The sequence below is a fragment of the Fusarium tjaetaba genome (genome assembly GCF_013396195.1).
Source record: "Fusarium tjaetaba strain NRRL 66243 chromosome Unknown NRRL66243_c0000353, whole genome shotgun sequence".
Lineage (NCBI taxonomy): Eukaryota > Fungi > Ascomycota > Sordariomycetes > Hypocreales > Nectriaceae > Fusarium > Fusarium tjaetaba.
The window spans coordinates 1-27,199 of NW_023501549.1; the positions used below are offsets into that span (position 1 = coordinate 1).

General features: G+C 50.8%; 7 protein-coding genes across 7 annotated transcripts; 2 read left to right on the plus strand and 5 right to left on the minus strand.

Annotated features, from left to right (window-relative positions):
- Positions 1-1,298: 1,298 nt before the first annotated feature.
- Positions 1,299-2,573, plus strand: FTJAE_12669 (gtpase-activator for ras gtpase; the record flags this gene model as incomplete). Its single annotated transcript, XM_037345738.1, has 3 exons — positions 1,299-1,341; positions 1,411-1,875; positions 2,035-2,573. 3 exons carry the CDS (start codon positions 1,299-1,301, stop codon positions 2,571-2,573), a joined length of 1,047 nt encoding a protein of 348 aa, XP_037200285.1.
- A 344-nt stretch (positions 2,574-2,917) lies between these two features.
- On the minus strand, positions 2,918-3,679 carry FTJAE_12670 (integral membrane protein Mpv17 PMP22 family; the record flags this gene model as incomplete). Its single annotated transcript, XM_037345740.1, has 3 exons — positions 2,918-3,386; positions 3,436-3,515; positions 3,581-3,679. The coding sequence occupies 3 exons, from the start codon at positions 3,677-3,679 to the stop codon at positions 2,918-2,920; spliced, it is 648 nt and encodes a 215-aa protein (XP_037200286.1).
- Positions 3,680-4,290: 611 nt separating this feature from the next.
- On the minus strand, positions 4,291-5,443 carry FTJAE_12671 (Slh1p interacting factor; the record flags this gene model as incomplete). Its single annotated transcript, XM_037345741.1, has 4 exons — positions 4,291-4,452; positions 4,509-4,834; positions 4,894-5,095; positions 5,159-5,443. 4 exons carry the CDS (start codon positions 5,441-5,443, stop codon positions 4,291-4,293), a joined length of 975 nt encoding a protein of 324 aa, XP_037200287.1.
- Positions 5,444-6,133: 690 nt separating this feature from the next.
- Positions 6,134-8,307, plus strand: FTJAE_12672 (fused signal recognition particle receptor; the record flags this gene model as incomplete). Its single annotated transcript, XM_037345742.1, has 4 exons — positions 6,134-6,367; positions 6,443-7,424; positions 7,481-8,007; positions 8,062-8,307. 4 exons carry the CDS (start codon positions 6,134-6,136, stop codon positions 8,305-8,307), a joined length of 1,989 nt encoding a protein of 662 aa, XP_037200288.1.
- A 670-nt stretch (positions 8,308-8,977) lies between these two features.
- Positions 8,978-17,253, minus strand: FTJAE_12673 (myosin heavy chain; the record flags this gene model as incomplete). The annotated part of the gene is made up of 3 exons (XM_037345743.1): positions 8,978-16,048; positions 16,895-16,970; positions 17,210-17,253. 3 exons carry the CDS (start codon positions 17,251-17,253, stop codon positions 8,978-8,980), a joined length of 7,191 nt encoding a protein of 2,396 aa, XP_037200289.1.
- A 1,821-nt stretch (positions 17,254-19,074) lies between these two features.
- On the minus strand, positions 19,075-20,169 carry FTJAE_12674 (cell wall protein; the record flags this gene model as incomplete). Its single annotated transcript, XM_037345744.1, has 1 exon — positions 19,075-20,169. One exon carries the CDS (start codon positions 20,167-20,169, stop codon positions 19,075-19,077), a length of 1,095 nt encoding a protein of 364 aa, XP_037200290.1.
- A 2,859-nt stretch (positions 20,170-23,028) lies between these two features.
- Positions 23,029-26,309, minus strand: FTJAE_12675 (SNF5-component of SWI SNF transcription activator complex; the record flags this gene model as incomplete). Its single annotated transcript, XM_037345745.1, has 2 exons — positions 23,029-25,849; positions 25,903-26,309. The coding sequence occupies 2 exons, from the start codon at positions 26,307-26,309 to the stop codon at positions 23,029-23,031; spliced, it is 3,228 nt and encodes a 1,075-aa protein (XP_037200291.1).
- Positions 26,310-27,199: the final 890 nt, after the last annotated feature.

The window sequence follows — 27,199 nt, forward strand, 5'->3', positions numbered from 1 at the left end:
TTTAAAACCCCCCCCCCCCCCCCTCCCGCTATGGTATACCAAGTTACCTAAGTCTTTTTATCAGTTAGGTTCAAGATCCCGAGTTTTATTTCCTCCCCTAGCCTACCTACCTAGACTGTCTCTCGGCCGTCCCAGCGCCAAGAGCATTACAGCCACGAGCTGTCCGTGTTGGAAGCCATCTTCGTATCGGCGAATTTGAGATCGGGAATATTATCTCAGAGGCACGTTACGATGCGTAGCCGACACCTTGGCTAGCTTGGCATGCCTGCACCCACCGATCTCGGAATTTGTCTCACATGGCATAGGCATCAAATCGATCGATCAATGATGATGGATGGTGAGTAAGTTCACTAGCTTTTCGGGTGACAACTGTCATCCTCGTGCACATTGCTCATCCTACCTGTTTGAGTTTGGCTCGCACTCGGGTGCTTGCGCATCTCCCGAACTCACCAAGCTCTCGGTACCGTGCTAGTCAACAAGCTTCGAGTTCCAGTCCCGAGTTGGACTGGGCCGCTGCTAAGAAATGCTGGTAGTATGTAGGGGAACTCCGCGATGACCTGGCCCACCGCAGACGCAAAGGTTCCATGGATGAATCTTATTCCAGTCGTTGAGTTGCTAAATTTGCAACAGAGACACGTACAGCCTAGGGCAGAGATGTGAATTCCGTACGAGTACAGTAGTGATCTCTTCCAATACTTGGCAAGTCAGCGGACTGACATAGCATTGGATACCATCTTCCACAGTCTAGGGGCTTGATCTGCCAAAACGCTTGGCCAGATCTCTTGGTGGCCCTTATCAGATCTCGCCCATCAGTTCGATGGTTGGTAAATGCCTACCTGCCCTGGCAACTAAATATCTCCCTATTGATAGGTAGGCGCCTTGCCTGAGGTAGACTCCACGATGGCTTCTGCGTGGCGCGTCTAGAGCAGGTACAGCATCCGGGCTGAGTATCAAGAGGTGCCTGGCCCAACAACCTGGCTCCTGGGCCGTTATTAATTGTCCGATGGGCGTCACTAGGTGGTTCCTGCTTTACTACAGATGGATCCTTCCAAGCCTGAGGTGCATTTGCTGGACCTACAGGATACCCATAGGTGATAAGCCCTGTTGCCTTAGGCCCTAAGTGTAAAGACTCTATTTGAACTTATTGGCATAGTGGTTTTTGTTCGTATGACAACATCCAACTACTATCTTTTTCAGCTTTAGGAAATATCTCACAGTCTTTCTTGAAAACAAGCACTAATCCACCACGGGAATTCATTTCAATCATCGTCTTTCACTTTCACTTTCATTCTATCACAATGTCACCGTGCAAATGCTTCACCATCGCCAGTGACACGCACGGTATCCGTCGCCGTCAATTGTATCACAATGGCCTTTTTACTGGGCGACAGGCATAGTACTTCTGCCCAGTCCACGAATGTTATCATGCCATTTGGACAACTCGACCTGTTATCCAGCCTTTCTGCGGAGATTGTGCTGCCGTTTTCTTCCATAAGCATTCTTATGCCTTTTGGATCCACCCACAAGACCTCAAGGCTTCCGCTGTCGAACTTCCCTCAATAGCACATGGGAGCATGGTATCACCTACAAATGCAAATAACGATACTCTCGGTCGGGCTGTCGATTCGCAGGACTCTAACGTCTTTCTGGACATGCCCGACCATCATGCGTTACCTCGTACCGACATTACCTATCGTAGGTTGTCAACTATTTTGATCGAACATCCTCGCATACCAACTATGTTTCTTTTGGAGTTCATGACATTCGATAGCCTTCGGGCTTACCAGCCATGCTGCGAGAACATTGATCACCTTAACATCCTCAAACCATTGCGCACTATCGAACCCGATGGCGATCCGGTTTTCGAGGCAGCTCGTGAATGGTCCTGCATCATCCAAGCCCGCCAAGACTTACCCAAGGATATCAGATAGGTACTGGCACTCATCTACAACTTTTCCTGCGCAATGCTGCAGCCCGTGCAAACCGAAGAATACCTCTAGAAGATGCGGTCCTGGCTTATGCATTGGTATCAAGTTGCCGACAACCTCTTCACGAAGTTCAATGTCTCTGTCACGGCACCAGAACCAGATTGGTTCATGAGACCTCGTTCGCACCCCGGGTCACCGCCGAGACCAGCCAAGCAGACTGAAAGCACGGCAGAACACCCGCCGTCGCCCATATCCAATCTCACAACTAACTCGGAAGTAGACGATATAAACCGCCTGGCTGCACCACTGCCCTCGAGGGTACTTGACCAGCTCGACCACCATATTGAAGCAATTGGGGTCAATAGCCATGGTCAACCAGCCATATTCGACCCAACGCCAGGTGGCCGATTGTTCTCTTCCCGGGGACGTTTTGAGAGTGCAAGCGCCAGTGGTGTTTCAAGGCCATGGTCTCGCAACAATCATACGGTTGGGGGAACTTCACCTCTCGGTGTTACAGACACGACCTCTTCTCAGCAAAATCCTCTACCTCAGCAATCTGTGACTCTGGAGGACTGGGATGAGGAAGATCTGTTTGAAAATTGCAGCGACACCTCCTGCTCGGTTTGCGAATCGCTCTTTGATTGAGAAGTCGAGAGTGTATTGTCAGAAGCACACTCTGACCCTTTTGGAAACGGCATGGCTTCGGGAAGTTCTGCCGCTGAGTAGTTTGGGGTATTTGAAGGCTTGAGGTTAGGAATTCGATATTCAAGCGTAAAGAATGAAAAGCGACTAAATATACAACAAGTTTTTTTTTCCCCAGGTTTCAAGGTTAGGTACATGCTCGTGTTCTGCTGCCACCGCTTAGTTCAGAACTACCCACCGAAGATTTCTCGGTACTCCCCGTATACTCGACTGAGTTGTTGTCTATCTGCTCATGTGCTTCGGCTTAGCCAGAATATATTGCTGAAGCCTGCCTATATCGCTATGGTTTACTGGGCAGCAACTAGACTCATATAAATTCCCCACACAACACCAGCCAACGCGCCTACGAGGTTGCGTCCCTCAACAGTTTTGACGGCTGCAAAGTTGACAAGGCTGACAGCAGGCCAAAGTTTCCATCCAGCAAAGATAAGTGGAGCAAAATCGACCTTGGAAGCCTCCCAGACGGCTGTCCAGTTAACTCGTCCAAAGTCCAGGGTGCCTGGCGAAGTCCAATATGTGATGGCCTTGGTGAGACTGGTGATGACGGGAGCGGGATGTATAGCTGAACGTAGGGCATGGGTGTAGGTGCTAAAGAGCAGGGTGTTCACAGCAGCACCAACAGTCTGGTCGAGAAAGAACTTGATAAGAGTGTTTCGTATAGAAAGCTTGGGCTGAGTCTTTTTAGCATCCTTGGAGTCCTTAGCTTCGGAGACATCATCAGGATGAGCGGGAAATGTTGATTCAAGAAAATCTTGCCTGGGACGTGTCAGTCTGAAGGTTGCAAAGGGAAGAAGAAGAAGCATACCAGTAGAAGTTGGGTGGTGTACAAATAACGTTGAAGAGGAGGAACTGAAATACAGGAACCCAGTCTATCACAATATCGTTCTAAGGTGAAAATTGTCAATAACAGCATTCGAACATGTCAAGGCGTATGTAAATACCAGATTTACCCCAGCTCTATAGGCCGAGATGCCTTGAGCCAAGATATTGGCAATGCCACCCAAAGCAGCACTCTGAATAGTGGCCATAACCACGGGAGGGTAGTCCATTTTTTGTTATTATTGTACGAAATCTCAGGGATTATGTGGGTGGAAGAGAAGACGATGTTGAAGAGTTGATAAGAATAGAGACGTGTTAAGTTGAGACAGTGAGATCGGCGCTAAGATAGGCGAGCCAAGATATATTTCTGAGGACACTCTACCCAAGCGTTGAGAGTGCTGGGATTTCGGTTACTCAAGTTGTATTGTAGGGTTAACAAAAGCAGCCCGTGAAGGCGGTGTATTATTAATGAAACAAGAGAGACAGGGACTCGATGAATCATTCATGAGATGTGTGGGGAGAGAAATAGTTTGATGCGAGCCATGTCTAATTGGTTAATAACAACACACGCATGTGCTGCAGGTGAATAGTCATGTAGTGACTTTCAGCAAATATCATTGAAATCTATAGCTCATGGTTGAATAAATTAAATCATTGACGTTTTTAATGCTTCGTCGTTCAGCTCGAGCTGCTATCATACATCCCCAGTCATCCCTCATTACCGTCTCTGCCCCATGGTTCATTGACCAATGTTTATATCACCCAGATGTCTCCGGGCCCTTTTGAGTGCAATGCAGACCTCCTAGACACAATAAGTGATTCACTTATGAGCTATCATTCATTATGCCCTGGTAAGAAGCCACATGAAGAAGAGCTGCACAAAGTAAGAGTAGATGAAAAGAAACTTTGTGCGTTGGCTGCGCTTCGCCCGTGAGTCTGTCTGCATTGGCCCGCTGGAGCCGGCAGATGTTTCGGGCAGGAGGACGTACTTGAGTGATCGCATCTAAGCAAATAGTTAGCATGTGCATGTTTGCATTGCCAAATAATGTGGCAACTTACCAAGAAGAGCGAGTTTGCAAGGTAGGTGTAGACAAAGACCAACCAGCCAACCCAGCCACCGGTGCCCTTGCCGCCGTTAAGGATCTCGGCAACGACAATAGTAACAATAATTCCGACAAACTTATACCCAGAATAGGCAATCAGATCAAGGAGTTGGGATTGGCTGGAGATGCTCAGGAGGTAGCATCCCAGCTTCAGGAAGAATATCTCAACGATGACAACAATTAGACTAACTGTAGCTGTCTTTCCAAGAAGCTCTGGTTGGAATTGGTGGTTAAGACCAGCGATCAGCGTCGAGAGCAGAATGTATGTCACAAGTGCCATAACTGTACTACAATTAGCCAACTCGTCCAATTCTAGCGGTCTCCAACCTTGGATTACGCACCTGGGATATACATATCGGGACTGTTGATGTCTTCTCGTGGGGGTAGGTACCAGCCCTCTTGTCCATTCTGCCCAACAGCCTGCTTGCGAGACCAGGGCTTGTGCCTCCAGGGGAAAAGGACGAGGAAGAGTTTATTGACGACGTATGAGTTGGAGACATTGAAGTAATGCTTGAGGGCAGAGACATTGACGTATCGACCAAACTATCGCGACAGTTAGTACCAGGTGCCACAAAGACCACCCACCGTGTTGCTGGTAGGACTCACGTTCTGCTCCATATACTCCTGTCCATGCTTAAAGGCCGTCTGTCCAAACTGCGCCGCCACCTGCGCTGTAGGGTCGTTCATGAAGTTGCCATACTGGCCAAAGACGTTGCCGCTGGTGCCTCCCTGCTGCTGATATGGGTTTCCTTCCGCGTTGGCAGCGTAGCCTTGCTGTGATTGCGCGGAGCCTGGAGGAGGTGGCGGCGATCTTAATTGAGGGACGGTCGACACATGCTGAGGGACTGGATGGTGAAGGGGAGGCGACTGCGCGTATGTCGCTCGCTGCATGACGGAGGAGGGTGCGTGTTCTTTATGCGCTGGGTATTTTTCTGCTCTTCCCTGACGTTTCGACGTCTCGAGTTGGGTTCAGGTGAGTTGGTGATGGCTGATGACGAGGTTAAACGTAAAGCTGGTGTTTGTTCAGTTCCTGGTAGGTCAAGTTCAGGAAATGTGTCGATTTCATCTGATTGGGCGCTAGCATCATGGAGAGCTCCAGCCTGGCAACCTCCACTGCCACTTCTTTCCAGGTAAGTTAGAGGGGCCACGTGATTGTTTCGATATCGAATTTAAAGGAGAGGCAGAGACGCCTGAGTTTATTCAGAAGGCGTTTATCGTTAGGTAGTGAATCCAAAATATTCTCAGTTGAACTGATTCACCTTGTCACGTTCACCTCCATTCTCTCGATCGATCGTAACGTCTGCTCCTAGGGTTGGGTTTTCTTTCTCCAAGGAAGGCCTAGGCCCAAACGGCGTGCCCGGGTCGAGTCCCTGTCCTTTACTTTTGATGTGCAGCGGTTTTATCTTATCTTTAACTGGGTAGACTTGCCCATTAGTTAGTTCTGGGCTCCCACTCTGCTCTACAGTAGCCACATCTAACAACGAATATTCGCCTCCACGTTGGACTTGCATCTCAATTCTCCCACCAGCATCATCATCATTCCTCTTGTCCAACCCAACGTTCAAGAGAGATACTCGCAAAATGTTAGATTCCTTCGAAATACTAACCACCTCGGGCGTGGTCGTTTGGTCTCGCACTTATACTCCCATAAACCCTTCCATCATCAACAACTTCATCGCAGACACTTTTATCGAGGAGAAGAGTGGCGCTATTGCCCTCAGCGACTCAAGGTCCGCAGCTACCAATACTCCCTACAAGAGCGATCAACATACTCTCAAATGGACTCTGGTTAAGGAATTGGGCGTTATCTTCGTTGTGAGTCCTGAACCTTACTTGTCATGATGGCTTCTCCCCCGATCCTCGGCGCTGACGTCTCCACTCCCTCTTTAGGCCGTCTACAGATCCCTCCTGCACCTCTCATGGGTTGACAAGCTCGTTGATAATATCAAGACTATATTCATCAATCTCTACGGTGAACAATTGACCAAGCCACATACTACCCTCGTCGAATGCCACGCCTTCGATGAATACTTCGACGTACAACTTGAGGAGCTCGACCAGACTAGTACTAAGGTCCCCTCCACTACCATCACGGCTGGCGCAGTCCCGTTAGAAGAAGAAATCATCTCAGGAAACACTGGCGACAACCCTCCCGTTGCGCCAGGTCTAACATACCGAGGGCGTCACCTCAATGGGCCTCAGGATGCCCTTTCAGCCGACGAGTCAACCCCCGCTTTGACGCCGAACGGATCACGACCCGGAACACCGAACAACCATCTCCTTGTCGCAAAGGGTGGTCCTATCGCAAAGATTTCTCGTCGAGCCCGCAAAGCGAAGAACCAGACCTCAGCTCCGGTGTCTTCCGGCGACGAAGCGCCGCGAAAGAAGAAGGCAGTCGCCAAGAAGGGGCGCAAATGGGACGCCGATGGCTTCGCCGATGAGGAAGACGATGTCCAGCTTGACTATTCCGCAAAGGCGCATGCTACCAGTGACTCTGAGGTTGAGGCAATGGGGCGATCAACTGCTGTGGATGAGATTGACTCCAGCACATGGGGCTCAACATCAAAGGGCAAGTTCGTACTCAAGGATCTTGGTGACGAGGTGCATGAGATCTTAGCTTCAGAAGCAGAGAAGGCAGCGGGAGCAAAGACACAAACCAGATCTGGCCTCTTGGGGTCGGGCGTCAGCGCTATTAGCGGTCTCTTCCGCAACGTTGTTGGGGGCAAGACGTTGACCAAAGAAGATCTCGACAAGGCTATGAAGGGTATGGAGGAGCACTTACTCCAGAAGAACGTGGCACGGGAGGCTGCTGTCCGACTATGCGAAGGTGTCGAGAAGGAATTGCTTGGTGTCAAAACTGGCAGTTTCGAGAGTACGTTCACTGACCGTTATCATGTCCTGTTGACTTCATTCTGACCAGTTTCGCAGGTATTAATGCCAGAATCCAAGCCGCCATGGAGGCCTCGCTCACAAAGATGCTTACCCCAACATCATCCCTCGACCTTCTTCGCGAAATAGACGCTATCACGGCTCCTCCGGTGACATCTCTCCGCAAGCCTCGTCCCTATGTCATGTCAATTGTGGGCGTCAACGGTGTAGGAAAGTCCACCAACCTCTCTAAGATTTGCTTCTTCCTCCTCCAGAATAAGTACAAGGTTCTGATCGCCGCTGGTGACACTTTCCGCTCCGGCGCTGTTGAGCAACTTGCTGTTCACGTCCGCAACCTCAAGGAGTTGACGGCTCGTGAAGGTGGTCGCGTTGAGCTCTACCAGAAAGGCTATGGCAAGGATGCTGCTACGGTTGCGAAGGATGCCGTGACCCATGCTGCGCAAGAGGGCTACGACGTCGTTCTCATTGACACAGCAGGTAGAAGACATAACGATCAACGTCTTATGTCTTCTCTTGAGAAATTTGCCAAGTTTGCTCAACCTGACAAGATCCTCATGGTTGGCGAGGTATGTCATCAGTTCTTTGAAGTCCATTTCTGCATTAACTAATTTCGATCTCAGGCTCTTGTAGGTACCGACTCAGTCGCTCAAGCACGCAACTTCAACGCTGCTTTTGGTGCTGTTCGCACGCTTGATGGCTTTATCATCTCCAAGTGTGACACTGTTGGTGACATGGTCGGCACTCTTGTTAGTCTTGTTCACGCAACAAACGTCCCTGTGCTTTTTGTTGGTGTTGGCCAGCACTATTCAGACCTGCGGAATTTCTCGGTAAAATGGGCGGTAGAGAAGCTTCTCAGTAACCATTGAAAAAGAAAATAATAGTAGTCTTGGACATCGTGGGAGTTGTTTGTTGATTCCAATAGTTATATGTCACATAATGTTAACAAGAGAAGGATTCCCACTACACAGCAATAGCCTGGCAACAAAAAAAAAAGTGTGCCGCCATCTTCCTAACGGCAATGCCAATAAGTTGCATATGTTTTAACAATTCGTTTGAGAGTAGATTATGATTATGTACAACGAGCAATCGTCTTCGATGATGTACCGCGTCAAACTGACGTCCACCACATCGCTATGCAAACGACAGGGAGTAGAATAACTAAAATAACAAAACTTGTTGGTCCACTATCATTTTTCAGCCGTTGTTTTTTATCCCTTTTTCTTGTATAGCTTTGGTCGCCTTCTTCATTAACCAGTCCTCCCCCAGAACACGAGCTTCATCATGAAGTTGAACAATGCGAGACAAAGGAAAGACTCCATGAAAATAAAGAACAAAATAATCCCAATCTGTGTAGCATGAACATCAATCCAAAAGGGGGTATCTTTCTAGGTTCGCAGTCTTGGTGAAACTAGTGTAATAATGTGCACCGCATATGTATGCATCAGCCGTAGTTGATGATTTTGACAAAGGAAATAATTAATATAAATAATCATGACAGAGTATCCTCTGCTGAAGCCGATACGTCTTCGAATCCGTTCAGTCTTCAAAGAAATCGTTATCGTCAAAGTCTCCAGGTTGAGCATCCGAATCGTAGCCACTAGTTCGCATCATTGTGGGAGTCATGGGCTCATCTTCCGACTCCCTAGGCGGTGGCGTCACAACAGTCGGCTCTGCTCGATGTGAGGTGTTTGAAGCCCCCCGTGCTCGTGCAGAGCCATAGCTTTGTGATGGAAATCGGCGCCCTGTGCTAGCAAAAGCGGTAGGCTGGGGTTTGTTGTCTTCTGGAGGTGTTTGACGAAGGCTAGAAGCAGGAGGTGTCATGAGGCCACCCAGCGAGTTATTCCGGGAGGTCGAGTTGCCACGCGATGGCGTGGCGTTTCTTCGAGGAGCGGGCGAGCTGAGGACGCCAGACAGGCTACTGAGGGATGGTTGACTGCGGTTCCCCTTTCGCCAGTTGCCCCAAGCAGCCGCGAGAGGGCCGATAGTTTGTGCCACACGCGGCGTAGCGTTCTGAATCGTCTGAGCGATGTTTGGTAGGTTGATGGCAGATCCACCGTTCATGGCTCTCTCTCGTTCCTGTTCCTCCATTTGGAGGTTGGCCTTGAGCCTAATCGCCGCATCCTTCACTGCGTCACGGTCGAATCGATCACTCTGCAGGGCGGCAATAATGTCCTGCAGGTTCTCATGCCTGACCGCGAGAAGCTCGCGCAACCAAGTAATCTCATCATCGCGTTTGGTAATCTTCGTGGAGGCGTCAGGGTCCATCTTGGATAAGGAGTGTTCAAGCTCCTCAATGCGTTGCTCGCGCGCCTGGAGTTGCTCCTGGAGAACCATGATAGATTCACGAAGAGCCTGGGGAGAGATTCTCTCAGGAGGTTCAAGATCCCGTGATGCCTGTCTAGGCTGGGCGACAGGGACATTGACGTCAGCTCCGGCGGATTTGGCAGCTTGAGCCGCAGCAGCTGCTGCCTGCTTGGCAATCTCCAGCTTATCTTCAAGGTGCAAGATGCGATCCTGAAGATGCTCGGTCTTGGAGGTAGACAGGCTAAGTCGCTCCAGAAGGTGTTGTTCGGCTTTGTGAGCATCTTCCTGAGCGTTGTGAACCCGGCGCTCGTATCGCGTCTGGAGATCCTCGATTTCGTTCTGATGCTTTCGCGTAAGCTCTTCAATTTCAGCAGTCTTGCTGTTCTCAGCCTCCTCGAGAAGCATCTCATTCTGGGCCTTGGCTGTATCCACTTCGAGTCTGACGTTATCAAGCTCAGCGCGAAGCTTAGAATTGTGCTCTTCGAGCTCCTCGCGGATGTAGTTAACTTGGTTATTAGCGGCGTCGATCTCGGTCTGTAACGCCATGCGGGTCCGCTTAACCTCACTCAAACCAGACTCGCGAGCTTCTTCGAACTCGCGCTGGTAACGCATAGCCTTCTGCTCGAGTTTGTGGTTCTCTGTCTTCAGCTCGCCAATAATGCCTTCAAGACGAGCACACTCGTTAGTTGCACGCATACCAGCTCGCTCGTTCGACTGCAGACGCTCCATCTCGATCTCCAAGCGCTCTCGGGTCTTAGCCTCAGCCTGCAGACGAGCATCCAAGACCTCCTGTCTAGCAAGCATAGCCTGATCCTTCTTGATACGGCGGGCGTTCTCTTCTGCGATCTCCCGGGCCGCCCGTCCCATATCATCTTGAAGAGAAACAAACTTGCCGCGCCACATTTCCCGAACACGTTCATTCTCCTCAAGTTGCGTCGTAAGAGTAGTCAAAGATTTCTGCATATGCTGGTTGTCTTCGAGAGCACGTATCAGCTCGGCGCCCTTCTGTCGAGCAGACTCGTCATATCGCTCGGCCTCTGCACGCCAGTGGTGGTTGTCTTGTCGAACATCCTTGAGCTCAACTTCCATGCCCTTGCACTTGGCAACAGCCTCGTGCTGAGCCTGTGTGGCGTTGTTCTGAGCAGCCTCCAGGAGAGCAATGCGCATAGCAGTCTTGCTATTTGCCTGTTCGAGTGAACGCAGCTTATGATCTCTTTGCTCAACCAGCTCGCGCAGACGGACCACCTCTTCGCCAGCAACTTCACGCTGAACACGTGCTTCAGTCAGTTTATCCTCAGCAGCACGGCGAGCAACGATTGATTCCTCGCTAAGTTCTTCAGCTCCCCTAAGTCTCTCCTCCAAGTCGGCTACGCGCTGATCGAAAACGCTGCGGTTGATGATCTCGACCTCAATACGGGTCTCGGCAGTTTGAAGCTTGCGCATGAGCTCAGACGCCAAGTCCTCGGCCGCCCGACGTTCAGAGACCTCGTTCTCAACCTTGGTCTGCTCAAAATACAGACGCTGCTCAAGATCGGTAATCTTGTCCTGAAGCTCAGTGAGTTTAGCGTTCTCGACTTCCTCGGACTTGGGGGCAGCAGGTATGCGTGTCTCGATGGCTTCTTGGATCATCCTCTTTAGACCATTATCGCGGTTTGCGTTGTTTGTGACCTCCTGCTTTAGTCCTTCGAGGGCCTCAAGGATAGCAGTGGCCGGTGCTTCGGAACTGGCTGGTGCAGAAACGGGGGCAGGCGAGGCCTCAAGCTTACTGCGTTGCTGAGCTTGAAGACCCTCCATAACAGCAACCCGAATCTGGTCCAGACGTCTGTCCCGTCGAGGACTCATCGAGCGACGAACAACGGGTTCTTCATCTTCGTCATCGGCATCACTCTGCTGTAGCTCAGCAGAGACGCTACGCATATCACGTCGGGAAGAAGGTGTACGTCGAGCTCGGGTCGCCAAGACTTGCTGGATGGAGAATAGTGTCTTCTCCAAGGGCTCCAGGCGCGATGCCAATAGATTTCCAACAACCTCATTGACACGTCCATCGAAGAACTGTGCTCGGCTCTCCAGTTTGTCATGCTCGTCTTCGGTAAAGGCAGCTTCCCAGTCACTAGCGGGCAGGCTCTCGCCGTCAACAGCATCAGCACCATCGGCAGTGATGAATGTTCCAGGAGGATCCAAGAATGGGTCCTCTAGCTCAGTGCTTGGTACTGGCTGAGCAGAAGCGTCGGAAAGCGGGTGGTATTCCCGAGGCGTTAAGCTGGCTTCATCACGGTTATACTGATCGGCAGCAGGTTCCAATTTGTAGGGAGAAGAGGTAGCCATAGACGCAAGAGTGCGAACTGGGCTAGATTGCTGCCATTGCGAATTTTCGACAGTCTTGTTGACACCCATCGTAGGATCATCAAAGAATTGATCCATAACAGCGTCAATCTCCTCAAATGTAGGCTCATTGACGCCACGACCAGCGGGATGCGTTACAGTAGCAGACAGCTCAGGCTTAGGCTCTTCCTCCACTGATTCAACGACATCGTCTTCAACCGGTGGGGGAGGAAGAGGCTTCTCGCCGGGAGTCGGGCTGCCAGCGAATCGGGATGCAGCGAGACCCTTGGCAGGCTTAGGAGGATCAGCAAAGCGTGAAGCACCAAGTCCCTTAGAAACAGTTCTCGGTGGAGGCTGGCTGGTGTTGAGACGAGAAGTACTAAGCCCAGAGGGAGCACGGGCAGGCATAGGGCTGGCCACAGGAGAGGCGTCCGATTCTTCATCTTCAGTCTGGGTGGTTTCTCCATAAGAATTCGCACCAGGCTGAAAGGGTTCGGCCGCGGCAGAGAGGGTCTTCTTGTGCTCGTGCTTGAAGTTATCTTCACCGAATGGTCGAGCATCGTTAAAGTTCTGAATATCCTGGTTGGAATCAAACTCGAATGGCTTCCAGTTATTATTCTCGTTGGTGGAAGTAACTGAAGGCGCCGCAGACGGAGCGGCTGTAGTGGCCTTGGTGTCGATCTGGTCCGAGGTAACAATAGAAGACATTGACGTGTCAGCAGGGAGAACATGGTCATCTTGTGTGGCTTCCTGCGTTTCTTCGGCTGACCCATCGGTCTGGGTAGGTTGTTCAGCGAACATTGGCACATCATCACCGCCAGGCGCAGAGCTACGTGCTCGCTTAACTCTGTTCTCATCAGCCAGAGGTCGACCGTCAGTATCATACTGCACCTCAGCTTCATCGAGTTTAGCAGATGATTGACTGGACGGTCTCCTGATGGGGATAGCTTTCGACTTCTTGTTCGATTGCATGTCACTTGAAGAAAGGTCAATACTTCCAAAGATGCTGCCATGGCCCTGGCTGGTTGGACTTGTAAAGGAATTAGAGTGAGGGGTGAACGTAGGCGCAGCAACGTTGAATTTGGGGCCTGATGTTGAAAAGCTAAAGGAACTTTCACCTGGAGAGAAAGCCGGCGCATTGACGTTGATTCTAGCTGGTGTAACATGTGTAGGCTGTTTCGCCGGAGGTGACGTAAACATGTTCGTATCAGAAAGGTGAGTGTTCGCTTGGAACACCGAGGGCTGAAATCCAGGGGCCTCAAAACTGGCACCCTGAAATTTGCCAGGTTCAAAGGTGCTCGCCGTAGGCTGGAAGGTGCTGGCAGTTGGTTGGAAGCTACTAGCACCAGGTCTGAAGGCACCCGCGCCAGGTTGAAAGCTAGTTACGCCGGGTTGGAAACTTCCTGTGCCAGGCTGGAATGTACTGGCCGCCGGTTCAAAGCTACTAGCACCAGGTTGGAAGGTATTGCTCTTGCTGCCAAAGTCAAACTGACCAGGAGTGAAAGAACTCGTGGGGTTGAACTTGAACTCAGGTGCTTGCACATTAAGCTTGGACAGCGAGGGTTTGCTGGCATGGCTGGAGCGTCGATCCATCTTATTCCCGCTATCAACTGAGCCGGCATCGTTCCATGGGTTGCTAGCTGTTGAGAAGTTCTTCTGGTGACCGAATCCAGGGAAATCAAATTCTTGGACCGGTGTGCCCAGATTGCTGGGATTGGTCTCAATCTCATAAGTATTATCAGGTTTGTGGGACTCTGGGATTTCACTCAGACTGCTGAACTTGGTGAGATTGCTCTCATCGGCAGTGACGCTGTTCTCGTTATGATCACGGAAGTAACCCTGTGATAGAGAGTGGCCGCGGCTGTGAGGTCGAGGATGATGCAGAACCAGGGGTTTAGATTGTTCACTGGCGAATCGCTCCTGGACCGGGAATTGACCAGATGCTTGAGGACCATGGGCCGGGACAAACGGATCTGGGAGGGTAGCAGGTTGCTCGTTTTGGGGTTGGGGATTGTAATCCTCGTGCTCCAGTTCGTTGCGAAGCTGCTCTTCCAAGTGGTACTCCGCATCATCAATCTCAGCCTGGAGGGTATCCGTGTTCTGTTGCTGAGGAGGTTCGGGCGTCCTTGATGGGCTCTTGCTTGCAGGTTCTTCCTCGTCTTCGCGGACCTCTTGCAGGCGAGGTGAGTTTCGAGCAGGTTGCAAATATGAGAATTGCTGATGAGGCAGCATGGGATACTGTAGAGACTGGTGACGCTGGTGCAGGTTCATGGCAGCAGGGCTCTCTGCTCCGAAGGGGGACTGAGGAGACATCATGCCCATGAGAGAAGGTGAATCATGGCGGTTAAGCCCTGGCCAGCCCGATGGAGATTGTTGTTGGAAGCCAAAGGGCGAGCTGTTGGCAGGGAACGAAATGGATTGCCGCGGGTTGAATTTACCGGGCATACCACCGAAAGAGAGTGGTGAGGCCCCATGGGAAAGACCCGGGCTGTGCGTCGAGGGCCGTACGAAATGGCCAGGTTGGAATCCAGGCATACCATGGTTACTTGAGGCCGATGAAGTAGGTAGAGGAGGAGAAAATGGAAGAGGGGGATACTGGGCGGAGGGTTGTCGGCTGAGGTCTGTTGCTGCAGGAGAGACAGCAGGTTGCTCGGGCTCATCATCTCCAAAAGATACACCAAGAGCGCGCAGCTTCGCTTCCTGAAGCTCATTCATATAGTCTTTCCAAGCATTCAAATCAGGAAGAGTAACCTTGAAGCTGCGCTCTTCCCTCTCTCTAACCACCTCATCGAAATCTGGCCAGGAATCTCGGGTTTGAGAATCCGCTGTGCCTTCGACTTGATAGCCCTCGACTTCCAAGTCAAAGCCTGAAATGTCATATCCAAGCTCTTCCCATGATGAAAACATCCTCTCTATCTCATCTTGACGTAAGGGCATGGGTGCTTGGCCAGGTTGGCCTCGCTCAGTGTCTCGTGGTATGAGAACCATGATGTTCTTGCCTCTCCATGGTACCTTCTTCTTTAGTCGAGGCGTTGGTGCTGGTTCTTTGGGTAGAGGTTTCTGAGTGCCCTTCATCGGTGTTGCAGGCAGCGCTGGCTCCCCATTGGCGGTAGCACTGGGGACACGCTTCTTTGGACTTTCTGCGACAGGTACATCCGGGGTGGAGGCGGCCTGAGACCTGTCGCTCGCCGCATCGTGCGTTACTGGCGCGGCTTCGGAGGTCGCCATACTGCTGTTCTGTCCCGTTTTGGGACTGAGAGAATCTCCTGGTCGGAGAGTCTCGATGCTAGATCTGGCCCGCGGATGGTGTCCAGATCCTTCTCGAGACAGATCCCTTGTTCTCTGGACGGGTCGGGGAGTGCGCGCTTCGCCCTCTTCCAACCAGCCAGCTTCAGAGCCGCTCACCGAAGAGTGCTCGCTCCCACTTCCGTCACTAAACCAGTGTCGACTCTCTTCGTTTGGGTCGTCGGTGGTGTGTGTACGTATCCAATCCTCAGTAAGACCACGAGTCTGCCGTCGAGCACGATTCGCGAGGACGGCGGCGGCAGCACTCAGCGAAGAGCCTGGAGGGTCGGACTGTGAACGTAGGAGATCAGGAATCGGGCGTAGGAAAGGTGTCTCGATGTCCAAGTGATGAATTGGAGAGTCGTCCGAAGCTTCACTTCCAGAGCTCTGACGACGAAGGTTGCGATCTGACTGGGGATAGGGAGAGCCCCAGCTGGCAGTACCAAATTGGGTTTCGTCGGGAGGTGGTGTCCTCAAAAATTGCAAAGCTCTTTCCGGGAGTCGAGGAGCTTGAAGCGGAGGAAGAACTGGCGAAGACTCGATCTCCTCTTCGCCGTCAACAGTTGACGTATTGGAAAGTGTAGGAGAAGCCGGTGAGGCAGGGCGGGATCGAGAGTATGAAGCTCCGTGACCGTCCTGTGCGGATGCACCAGGAGGAGCAGCCGACAACGTTGTAGAAGACGTCTTTACAGCGGCCTGTTTGTTTGGTGGCGGACCCGGTCAGCAACTGTGAGTTATGCAGTGGCGCTTGGAGATGAATGTGTGTTCTGCCAGCTCATATATGTCCAAGACCAAAATAAGGAAAATGTGTTTCGGTTTACTCACCCAGGGAGATCAGTGCAGACTAAGAATATGTCTGCAGCTGAGTCTCAAATAGAGCCAGTCCTTTCTCTCAAGGTCGGTCGCTCAGTTGAAAAGCCGATCTCGAAGGCCTGAGGGAGGGGACACAGGTTTGCGACACCGTAATCGTGGCCGGTATTTCCTAACGGTCGAGAAATATTTGAATACTACGCGACGCGTTGTCCAACTTTAAGGGGGCGGACGGAATGACGGTTTGCCTCGAGAGCTATTTAGGTGGGAAATTTCCGGGGTGTGGAAACTGGCTTCCAGGGGTGTCGCGCGAAATACAGTAATAGAAAAAAAAGGCGTCTATCAAGAACCTAAGAAAAGAGCTTCATGAGAAGAAAAGAGTGACCAGAAGACACCAAATATGAGGAAATGATGATGCCGGCCGGACACATCGGGGTTTTGGGAATGTTGTCAGTTGCAAAGTTGGGCGGCCAGGATTAACGGGAAGAAGGAGGAAAAGGACAAGATGGAGAAGTTGCGTGAGAGGAACAGTACAGCAAATTGAAGATGTCTCTCATTCGAGGGGCGCGATATGAGATTAGATGAGCCCTCGAGAGCTTTGTTTGATAATGAGTGGACAAGGCAGCTCAAAACTTCATGCTAACTTGGACTAGGTAGAGTCGAGAGAGGGTTACGGTCTGTCTGTACCTGCACATGCACCTGCCTCTGGTGTCAGTGGTTTTTTTCTCGCACCTGCGCTGGTCGGCGGCCACTTCCAAGTTTGGGCGTGTGTGCTGGCCCAGCTTTTCCCTCTAAGTTCTTGGTGACGCTGTAGAGCACAAGGATTGACAGCAAATCATCCAATTCAGACACTGAACAGTTGGCCACTTGGGAGAATCGCTGCAGCCTCGTCCACAGGGAACATCTTCAAAGGGGAGCTATTCTGTAATGAGACCCGCTCTAGTCGGTACCCGCACTGGCCACGACGTAATTTCGCCAAGGACCCCTGGCATCTTGGAAGAATTTCAAAGCGAAGAACTCGACAGACGGTAGGTTGGTAAGGTATACCTTTGTCCGCAATGCGAATTGCGCTTTGATGGTGTATCATTCATCGTTTTCCTAGGTACCTGACTAGCAGTTTCAACACGACCCGTCTTCAGCATTCTAGAGCACGACAACTGGTCAAGCACTGGCGGTCGGTTGCTTCGTTGTCACTAAGGCTTCTCTTCATTTGCTCCTGATTTATTGCCTTCGAATTGGAGCAGCAGGTGCTGCATTACTGGCCGTCAACGCCTGCGTCAGTACACGACCTGACGACTAGACGACATCATTGTTGAGCCCGGGTTCCGATATTCTTCCATTTCTTCTTCCATGGTTCAAGGATGAACATGCCTGCTCAATCCCATCCATCTTGGGATAAGTCGATTGACAGGTGGGTTCGCATTGAATCAGTCCAGGTCAATCATTTCCCCGGAGTTTAGGTCGGGTTCAGGTTTGACAACTCATCATACTACTCCGTACCTACCTACCAAGCCAACCCTACCTCGTAACTATGTACAAATCATCGTGATATACCAACGGAATGAGAGGTTTAATAACGATATCCATCTAACTCCAAAACCTTCCTTTCTCGTACTGAGATCTCAGGATTCGAAAGTCAATTTTTGCCCCTTTCTTTTTTTCTTACCTCTCCACTAGGACCCCTAAAAAGGTCGGGGCCGCACCCGCCCGTACCTTGAGCTAGGTAGCTTGGGCCTCCACCGTCGTTAACCTTTGGAATGCCAGTTCAGGAACCCGGACTGTCGGCTTTTCCGCTTCAGGCCTACAAGGACTTCTATGCTAGGCTTAATGGGAGCTGAGCCTGGTGCAGCCTAAATTTGGTGTATTTACCCTATATCAAATCCAACGTCTGTTTGGCATCAATGATCCATCAATTTGAAAGTAGCTCTGAGCCCATTCACTTTGCTCACTCTTTATAGATTTCCATGATTTCCTTAGTGGGACATGTACCGCGAACGAAAGGTTCGAGTCCGGGAGACATTTACGGTGCATGAGCAGGAGACGCTCAACCAAGGAATTCACTGTTCCACTCTCATGCCGATTTTCAGTGGCCGTTAAACCGTGATTCATAATACAATGCCACACAAACAACGAACTTAGATGTGTAGCGTGAAAAAAAAAAGGTGCGATATATTCGGATGGACCTCGACTACTGAAAGCAAGTGGTATTTTCGTTGTTTATAATGTGAAGTTTGATGCTTTGTACCATTATCAATCAAGTACCTGAGGCAATCCCCTCGAAGTCTACGACGTCAGATCGAGAAAATGGGAGAACAAAGCCCTCAACACAGTGGATATCACACGACATAGCCTTGAGAAAGCCCTTAGTATCAACCCCAGAGACAATAAAGGCAGTGTCAAATCAACCATCACCAACCTCATCGCGTGTTTGCAGGAACATTGCCCCGTGTACACTCAAAAAGATCCACCTCACTCAGGCTCGACCTCAAGAACGCATTAAACAAGCCAGGCTTGAAGTTATTATTAATTGAGTTTCTACATACAACAATCCCATCATGTAGCGGATGATTGGCCTGGTGGCTGCGAGAGGGAAGAAGTATATGTTATATGCATTATGATCAAGCCCAGACAACTCAAAAACTGGAACCATGTACCAGATCATGCATGCTGTAAATGATTCGCCCCAAATACCGCAAAGTTCTGGGACCCCGGGATATATGCTGCTTCAGACGATTGCAGCCGTGACTTTCGTTATCAAATTCGTACAGCACTTTCTATATGACCCCCTGCGAAAAAATCTTCGTGCCCGAAACGCCTATGACCTCCATCGAAACGGATGGTGGAATATGTGGAAAATAAAGGAAAAGAGAATGCTTTTATCAATGATGCAAAGAAATTATGAGACTCTGTCGTTAAAAGTTGGACGATGCGTTCACGGGCGTTGGCTGGTGATAAGTGTCCAGCGTGGATTGGAATGGGCTGCGTTGAGGCCCTGAGCTCCCGACACTGCCGTACTCAGTCTTCTCAACGCTGTGGTATGGGCCGTTGCTGCTAGGACGGCTATTGTTCTCGTTGAAGTCCATGAGACCATCGGCTTCTTCTTGGTGCTTCTTGCGTCCCCAAATTCGCCAGGCGACGAGGCCCAGTGCACCAACGACAATTGCACCACCAATACCAACAACAACTCCAATGACTGTGTTGCGGGTCTTGGCCGACATGCCTGAAGAGCTTCCGTCGTCATCACCGTCGCTCAGACCAGGTGTTGACGTAGACACACTGGTAGTGGTCATGGTCTCAAGATTACCATCGCTGTTTGTCCTTGTGACGACGGCGACGTGCGTAGAGGTAACAGGCCTAGCGGTAGTTCGTGTGTTCTTCTCGGCCGCAGTGCTGGAAGCCTCATCGTTATTCTCGCTGGCGGTGCTGCTGGTGTCGTCACTGTTCTGGTTGTTGCTGGAGGTGCTGGTGGCTGCTGGGGCGTTGGCTGTGGACTGAGCAGCGGTTTTGGCGTCAGTGGCAGAAGCCGATGACTCGACGTCGTCGGTAGCCTCAGATTGTGTGGCAGCGGCTGTCTCGGAGGGCTTGGTATCAGCAGCACTAGACTTCTCGGCAGGCTTGCTGGTGGGAGAAGCGTTTGTGGGGGAGGCCTCAGCAGCGGTTGTCTTCGCGGAATCGTTGTTGGTAGGCTCAGCATCAGTGGCAGATGGTTTCGTTTGGTCATTAGTAGCCTGAGTAGCCTCAGCGTCGGTTTTGGCAGAGTCGTCCGAGGTAGGGTCAGCTGCATCAGTAGGAGCAGGATTGGATGCTGGGTCTGCCTGAGTAGCTGAAGGGTTGCTGTCAGGTGCAGTGGCGCTTGGTTGGGAGTCGTCAGACTGGCTTGGGCTTGCTCTGCGGACGAGTCGACGCTCCCGCAAGTGAATCTTGTTGAGATCAATCCATGATGCCTGAACGACGCAGACAACGGCGAGAGCTACCATTAGCAGCTTCACAAGGCGTGTCATGTACATGGCGACTGAGTTTGTTGAGTGTTTCGCGAAAAGAAAGGTTGATTGTAGGCGGGATATGCCAGCTGAGATATGTCGAGGTTATCGTCCTGGCTCGCAACTACTAAGGGGAACGAAGGCGTGATGGCGCTTTAAACTGGTCGCTGACGCGAACTTCCAGCGCGATACACAGCCAACTGAGGAATGTAGATATCCGTGATCAAGAGTTGTGTCAAATCGTCGTTTGTGACTACCTGAACGAATAGGCGTGAGACGAAGAACAACAAGACTTTTTCTGTATCTGCAGCAGATAGAATCGTTTGATGCCAAATGAGTTGCGTGAGCGAGAGTGAGATCGACGAGCCAAGGCTGAGCTGGGATACGATGTTAAATTAAACGATAGAGGAAATAACAAAGACAGAAAAGCGAGAGTGAGTAATACGTAGGTGGATGGAGTCACGAGAGTAAAGGTTGTGTGACGGCACTGGCGCGAGGTGAGACTTATAAAGGGACAAGGGCAGGCAGACAAAGAAAAAATATGGGTAACTTGAAGGATGGATGGAATGGAAAGATGGGTCAGAGACTGTGAGGTCTTCTCGTATTTGCCTGCATGGATCCGGTGGTACTGGATGGAGGCTGTGCTTGCCCTAGCAGACTGGGCAGGCCACTGTCGAGGTCGGCTGCGTTTGGGTGACATGCGCCAAAACCTCACCCAAAGAGCCGCCTAGGACCACCTCACCTAGCTAGGTACCTAACCGAAACAGACAGCCCGTTGGTGGCGGCCACACTGATCCGGACGTGTCTAGACCATGCTCGAAGCTGGGTTAGGTTTACCAGTGGAGGACTTGCGATTTTTTTTTAAGGTTGCCCGTGCTGATATGGAACTTCAGTCAGAAAGCCACATAATAGAGCCAGCGTTTCGTCTCGGTAGATGTCACTAACCGATTCGACTACGAGCCTGTCTATGCCAGTTTTTGGGGCGATCTATTATTTCTGTTTCTGCACGGTCCCCTGAATGATACATAAGAATTGTTTTTATACAGTACCTATGCAGGTGCGCTGTTGTTCCTGGCAGGGAGACACGAGTTGGCATGTATTTACCGACCATACGATGAATGAGATGAGACATTCCCGACTCCTCCACTTCGAATTGGTTCCTTCATAAAGCATTTTGTGGCTCACCTTAATCTACTCAGCTGTACTCTGTACTCTTCACAGCTTTCAAATCAAATGGCTATATCACCCATCTCGAATGGGTCTCCCACCCCTGTCAACCAACCCTCTAGGAGTCGTCGTCATCACCTTTCTGCACTCAACTGCTCACATGGAGACAAACACATGTCAGTAAACGCCATCAACAAACGGCTCCCTCCAGGTCCCGGCCCATTATTATGACATAGCTCATCTTCAGGGTCTTGTCAACGAAATTACAGTATTGTCTCCATCAAGTGATTATCCACTCTATCATTGTCTGAGGGATCAAAGACGAAGCAATAAACGGGAGGCTGGCGTCGTCCGATGGGGAAACGGGCATCACGCATGGATGCATGGGATGTCCCCTAAAAAGATACGTACCCATTCAAAAATAGCATCGACCCACCAAAGAACCTGATCCCCCCGGAACGCCATGCCAAAAACTCCCCGTCTTCCCGGATCGCCAATCATACCTTGAGGAAGATATCTACCTATTCTTTCGCTCTTGGGCTTTTTATCCGTCTCCATTGTCGTCATGCTATTGCTTCCCAGATGATCTTATAGCCATGAGAAACCCACCTTCTACGACATCTTGTCAAGGATATCTCTTCTTCTTAATCTACAGTATCATGCTAGACCTCCATCTCCCCCCACGTACTAAAACGACAACTGTCTGAGAATCGTGGTAGTGTTCCTACGGCCTCTGCCCCTGTGGCCCTTCTTGGTTCCGTGTGGAGGTGTGACCTGTCATCAAGTTCCTCCTTGCTTATGTATGATGGTGTGATGGATTTTTGCTATGTAGGTAGTCACGCTTCGTTGATAGTCAGACCAGCGCAAATACTGTATCGCCAACCTCGCTTCCCATAAACAAAGTCTCATCAACCACTCAGATCCTTTCTCGCGGTCTCGTCTATTGATTTGTTTCATATCGAGAGTCGGGCAGTAACGTGTCGTTGAATGTTACGTCACTCTGGCTGGATCCTTTTTCGATCTGTGTGAGGCTGTGTCGGGAATCATGGGGATGCTTAATATCAGCCCAACTAATTCCTTTTTTCCACCCCTATCTCGTAGCCGCAGCCTTCCAGGTCATACCCACAAGAAGCAGGGCTAAGCAAGTACTAACTTAGATGGGCATGTGTAGGAAGAGCGAACCAGCTCAGTCTACCGTCTGTCATGAGGTTATTCGGACTAGTTCATACACACGATAGTCAAATGGTTTTAACGGAGAAGCAGAGACATCAAGTCATTAAGTGGTATTGCACTATGAAAATTGCATTTACCATCGACACCTTGCCCTGTACGGATAACGATGCGCTGTGAGATAGTAAGGCTAGCATATTGAATCATACATCGCCTAGAGAGACCATGCTTTTCAACAACAAACTACCAAGATTAACACAAGCTCCAGCCCTGGAAGGTGTAGCTGTCAAGTCTGATAGCACTTTCCACATGGTCGTAAAAATGTACATGCAATTTCTTAGAATGAAAGACAGTGTGTGACTGATTAAATGAATGAACGAAGGAATGTGTGTGGACGCTGTGGGCCAATTCCAGTACTCCAAGGAAAGGCTGCCTTTACCCGAGAACGCCAAGCAGTAAAAGAATTAATGAAATTGTAAACCATTTTCATCATATATAGTATCTCGATGAAATCAAAGAACTGGGCGAGCCAGCTGTTGAGGCTCCGAGCTACTGGCTCCATATAGGAACGTTTCGATATGCTGGGGAGTTATAGCTGTGGAGGACCCGAAAAGGGGGATCTTGAACGTATATCCCACCCTGGGAACCCTGCCTACCGTGCACATGATGATTTGGGACTGGGCTTGTAACGTAGATGTTTGGGTATTGCTGAACCATGTTCGGTGCACCATAGACAAGCGCTTGATTCTGCATCATGTAGTTCTGCTGCAGTTGCTGATTGAGGCTGTGCATATCCATTGGAGCCCATGATTGGACAGATGTTCGAGGTCGTCGTTGTTGGTGTTGCTGTAGCATCTGCTGCTGATGCATCTGCTGCTGCTGTATCTGCATAAGTGTAGTGCTGCTCCGAGAGCGCGGCATGTTGGCGATTTGGTGCGGCTGCGCAGGTGCGGATACTCGCCGGTGATGCTTGACTTGTTGGGTAGCAGGACCACTCTGTTGCGTACCATTACTCGAGTATGACAAAACTCTGGAGTGTTGAACAGCATTGACTTGCTGGGAGCTTAACCCCGCGGTAGGACTCATGGCCATGCCTCGACTGGAGCTGCGTGACTCGGTACGGCTATGCGAGATCTGACGGCTGTGTGGTGTCATTCGACCATAATCTTGGGGTAACGAGAGTCGACGACTAGCGCTCGGACGGGAGTTAATAGGGAAAGAAGGTGTCATGGCTCGGTTTTGCGCCTGTGACTTTGCTTTGGGAGGCTTACTGCCTCGATTTTGCATACTCACAGGCGGTGAGGTCTTTGTTCGCAGCGTCTGATCCATCTCAAGCGTAGATGGACTCAGGGATGATCGACGTTTCGCTGACAAGTTAGGTGCGGAAACATTCGTGCGAAGATGGGCTAACTCTGGCTTGTCGCGGCTCTCCTGTATGCTTGACTTATTAACCATCTTCCGGGTCTCTGGAGCTAAGCTACCAGAGCTACTGACAGCCTTTCTTGGTGCTGGGCGAGATGACCATGAGCTCACAGCTCGAGGGCTGGGAGCCGCATTGAAAGAATGAGAAGTAAGCTCCATAGCAGTTAATGGGCGCCTTGGTGTGGGCTCAGGCTCAGGTATGGAACTCAAGGCAGGGCTGGCGTCCGCGCTCCTTGAACCAAATAACTGAGCAATGGATTGGCGCCACGACTGACGTCGAGATATCTTCTTGCCAACGGTCTTCTTGACCCCTCGCGCTACGCCCTCCCCGCGTCTTGTACCACCGATCGCATCCTGGCTCCCAGCACTCATAATAGTATGCAGAGTGTCCTTGCTCGGCTCCTTTCGAAGCGAAGGTCGGTTGGATTTAGGTATGGAGCCTGTCTTTAGTCCTAAAGGATCGGCAATGACGTCCTGTTCGATTGAAGTCACTTCCCCTTTCTTTAGGGATCCCTTCTTGCGAGAGCCATTCAGGAATCTGTATATCTTACTGCCACCACGACTGACGTCTGCGGCTGGCGAAGGTCGGTGCTCCTGAAAGTCTCCTGTGGAAAGAACGATCGGCGCTGTCGCAGTGTTCGACGCCCGTGGTTCGAAACTCTTGTTTGATCTCAACGAAGAGAGGCGCATGCGGCTACCACGACTAAATGGCGAGAATGGACGACTAGCAGGACTCGAGGGACTCGTTGGACAAGTCGAAGAGGTATCGTCATCTGTCGATGACAACGGGACCTCGAGGTGGACAGGCAGTCGGCTACGTGTCTGAGAAGGTACCAAAGAAGAAGTTCGAGTCGAATTCGAATCCGAGGGCGAACACATCCCGGACATGTCCACATCAAGCTTTTCGGAGGCCATGGTGTTCTTGTCCGTGACACCGGATCTCAGGCTGGGCAATGATCGGAGAGAGACATTGGAACTGTAACCACTGTCGACTCGAGACGCAGAGCGTTGGGTTTTCTCCGATGAAGGACTTGGAATGAAGCCACTATCAGATCTTGACAGCCCTTTAAGCATTTTGTTTTCGAGTCCAAGTTGCATTTTCTTGGGTTCGGGCTTTGCATTTGGGTCTTCCCTTACGTCCAGAACCTCAGCAACCGGAAATGAGACAGCATTCCCGTTCCCAGACATTCCGCCATCGCCTGTTCTAGATTTTTCCGCATCGCTCGAGCACTCGGTAACACAGCTCGCGACTCGAGAAGTAAGTGATTTCTCACCCGTCATTAGCTCATTGGCCTCTGTCATGGTCGAGCCCTGATTCATCAGTCTGGGTGGGTTCTTGGCTTGCTCATGAAAGTATTCCGCACGAGGGATCGCTAGTGCCGACTCAGAAGCCCCTTGCTGTTTGACGTCATCTTCAGGCATTGGAGAAGTTCCAGGGGCCCCGTTTGTGATGCGTAGGGATCCAAACTTCATACCACCTAGCTGTTTATAGTCAGCTTCGACCGGCGTTACGGCTCGGACCGTGGATTGTGCCTGGGAAGGGATTGTAGTCGGCATTGACATGCGTCTTGCCATGCCAGATTCTATCGAATTGTGCCTGGACTGAGAGGGCGTAGCTGGAAGACTCTTGCGGAAACTCGACTTTGCCGAGACTGGGGGGTTGAAATGATGAGCTCTGGTTGCTATGCCGGGAGTTTGAGCGACCGAGCGGCGGCGCATTGGCATGTAAAGAGAGACGTCTGAATTGGTTCTGCTAATGGACGAACCTGCAGATTGGGTGGCGTTGTTGGTATCATCCGTCACATCCTGACCAGTCTCATCAGAATGCTTATTGGACTTGGAGATGATGGGCTCGCTTGGGAGCTTCTCCTTTGCATTGAGAAGCTTCTTGGCCTCGGCAGCTCTCGTATCGTAGCTTGCAGAGCCACGCCGTACTGCAACAGGCATGCTATTTCCAGGCAGTTAGCTCTATTTATCGACATGGAGACATGTTGCACAAACCTATCAGCGCGCGCCAGTGTGCGGTAGCTGCTGTCCTGAGCAATAGAGCTGGTCCTGGAGCTGTTGACGAAAGCTGGCAGTATAGGAGACCGCTCTGACTGGATAGACCGCGTACGCGATTTCAAATCGCGCATGGGGTCTCTACATGTAGGTGATTGTACAGGACTGGAAGCGTCACCAGCTGGGACGGCTATACCGAGCCCAGGCGCCACTCTTCTCGTTGTAGAAGCCTTATTGGGAGCAGGCGGCAGCGATCCGACCAGATACGAGTTAGAGAAGTGCTCACGATGGGGTGTCACAGCAGTAGCAGTGTATGGCAGACCAGCTGCAGATGCCTGGCTGCAGTGAGGTGGCTTGGATAGTTTCCGATGCCCGCGAGGGGATTCGGCGGATAGTTCATTGCCCATTGGGCCAAACTGGTTCAACTCCTTGCTCGTGAGATGATATCGGAAGGAGAGGAGGTTGGTTGCTCGTAAGTGAGCTTGTGAGATGCCTCAACAAGCAGAAACGACCGTTCACTGGTACATAAACGCCTCCATGCCGTCAAACACGAATTGTCCCGTCTTTCTATTCAGCCGCGAGGAAGGATGGAATTGAAGCCGAAGCTTCGCGAAATACAGGGTGGAGGAGTATGTATTTGTAAAGTTAAATGATTGCTTAGTCTATGATCTAGAAAGAGGACTGAGAATAAGAAAGAAGCTCGATGATATGAGAATAGAAGAGAATAAGAGAGAGCGCGCGAGAGAGAGGGGAGGTTGGACGAGGTGGAGTCGAGTTTAAAGATCCATGGCATTTTTGGCGGAGTTGATTTGAAAGTCGGCGTCGCATGAGGGGAACTCCCGGGCAAGGACAAGGAGAACCTGGTTGTTAGTTAAGGTGAGGTATGAGATCCATGGGAGGGGTGAGACCATAACAAAGCCATACCAAACTGGACAGGGACCGGACGAGGCGAGACGAGACGCTCGCATCAAACAGCAAAGCACAGCACAGCACAGCACAAGCGACCACAGCCTTGAAGGGAGCAGGCAGAGCGGAGAATAGCGCTGATGCGATGTGATGAAAAGAGTAACATGCTGAGGGGACACATGCAAGAAAAGAGGAGCTGCGCGTCCATGTCACTCCCGGATTAGACGAACTCTGAAGTTTCCCATGTTGGAGAGCAGAAACTAAAGGTAAGCTAGAGGAGCTATGATATGACGGGAAGAGAGTGGAGTTTGGAGAGCTTGGAGGTTAGCAGTCTTAGCAGAACACACCTAATGGTCACCAAAAGGTCACCCCCCAAAGGAACCAAGCACCA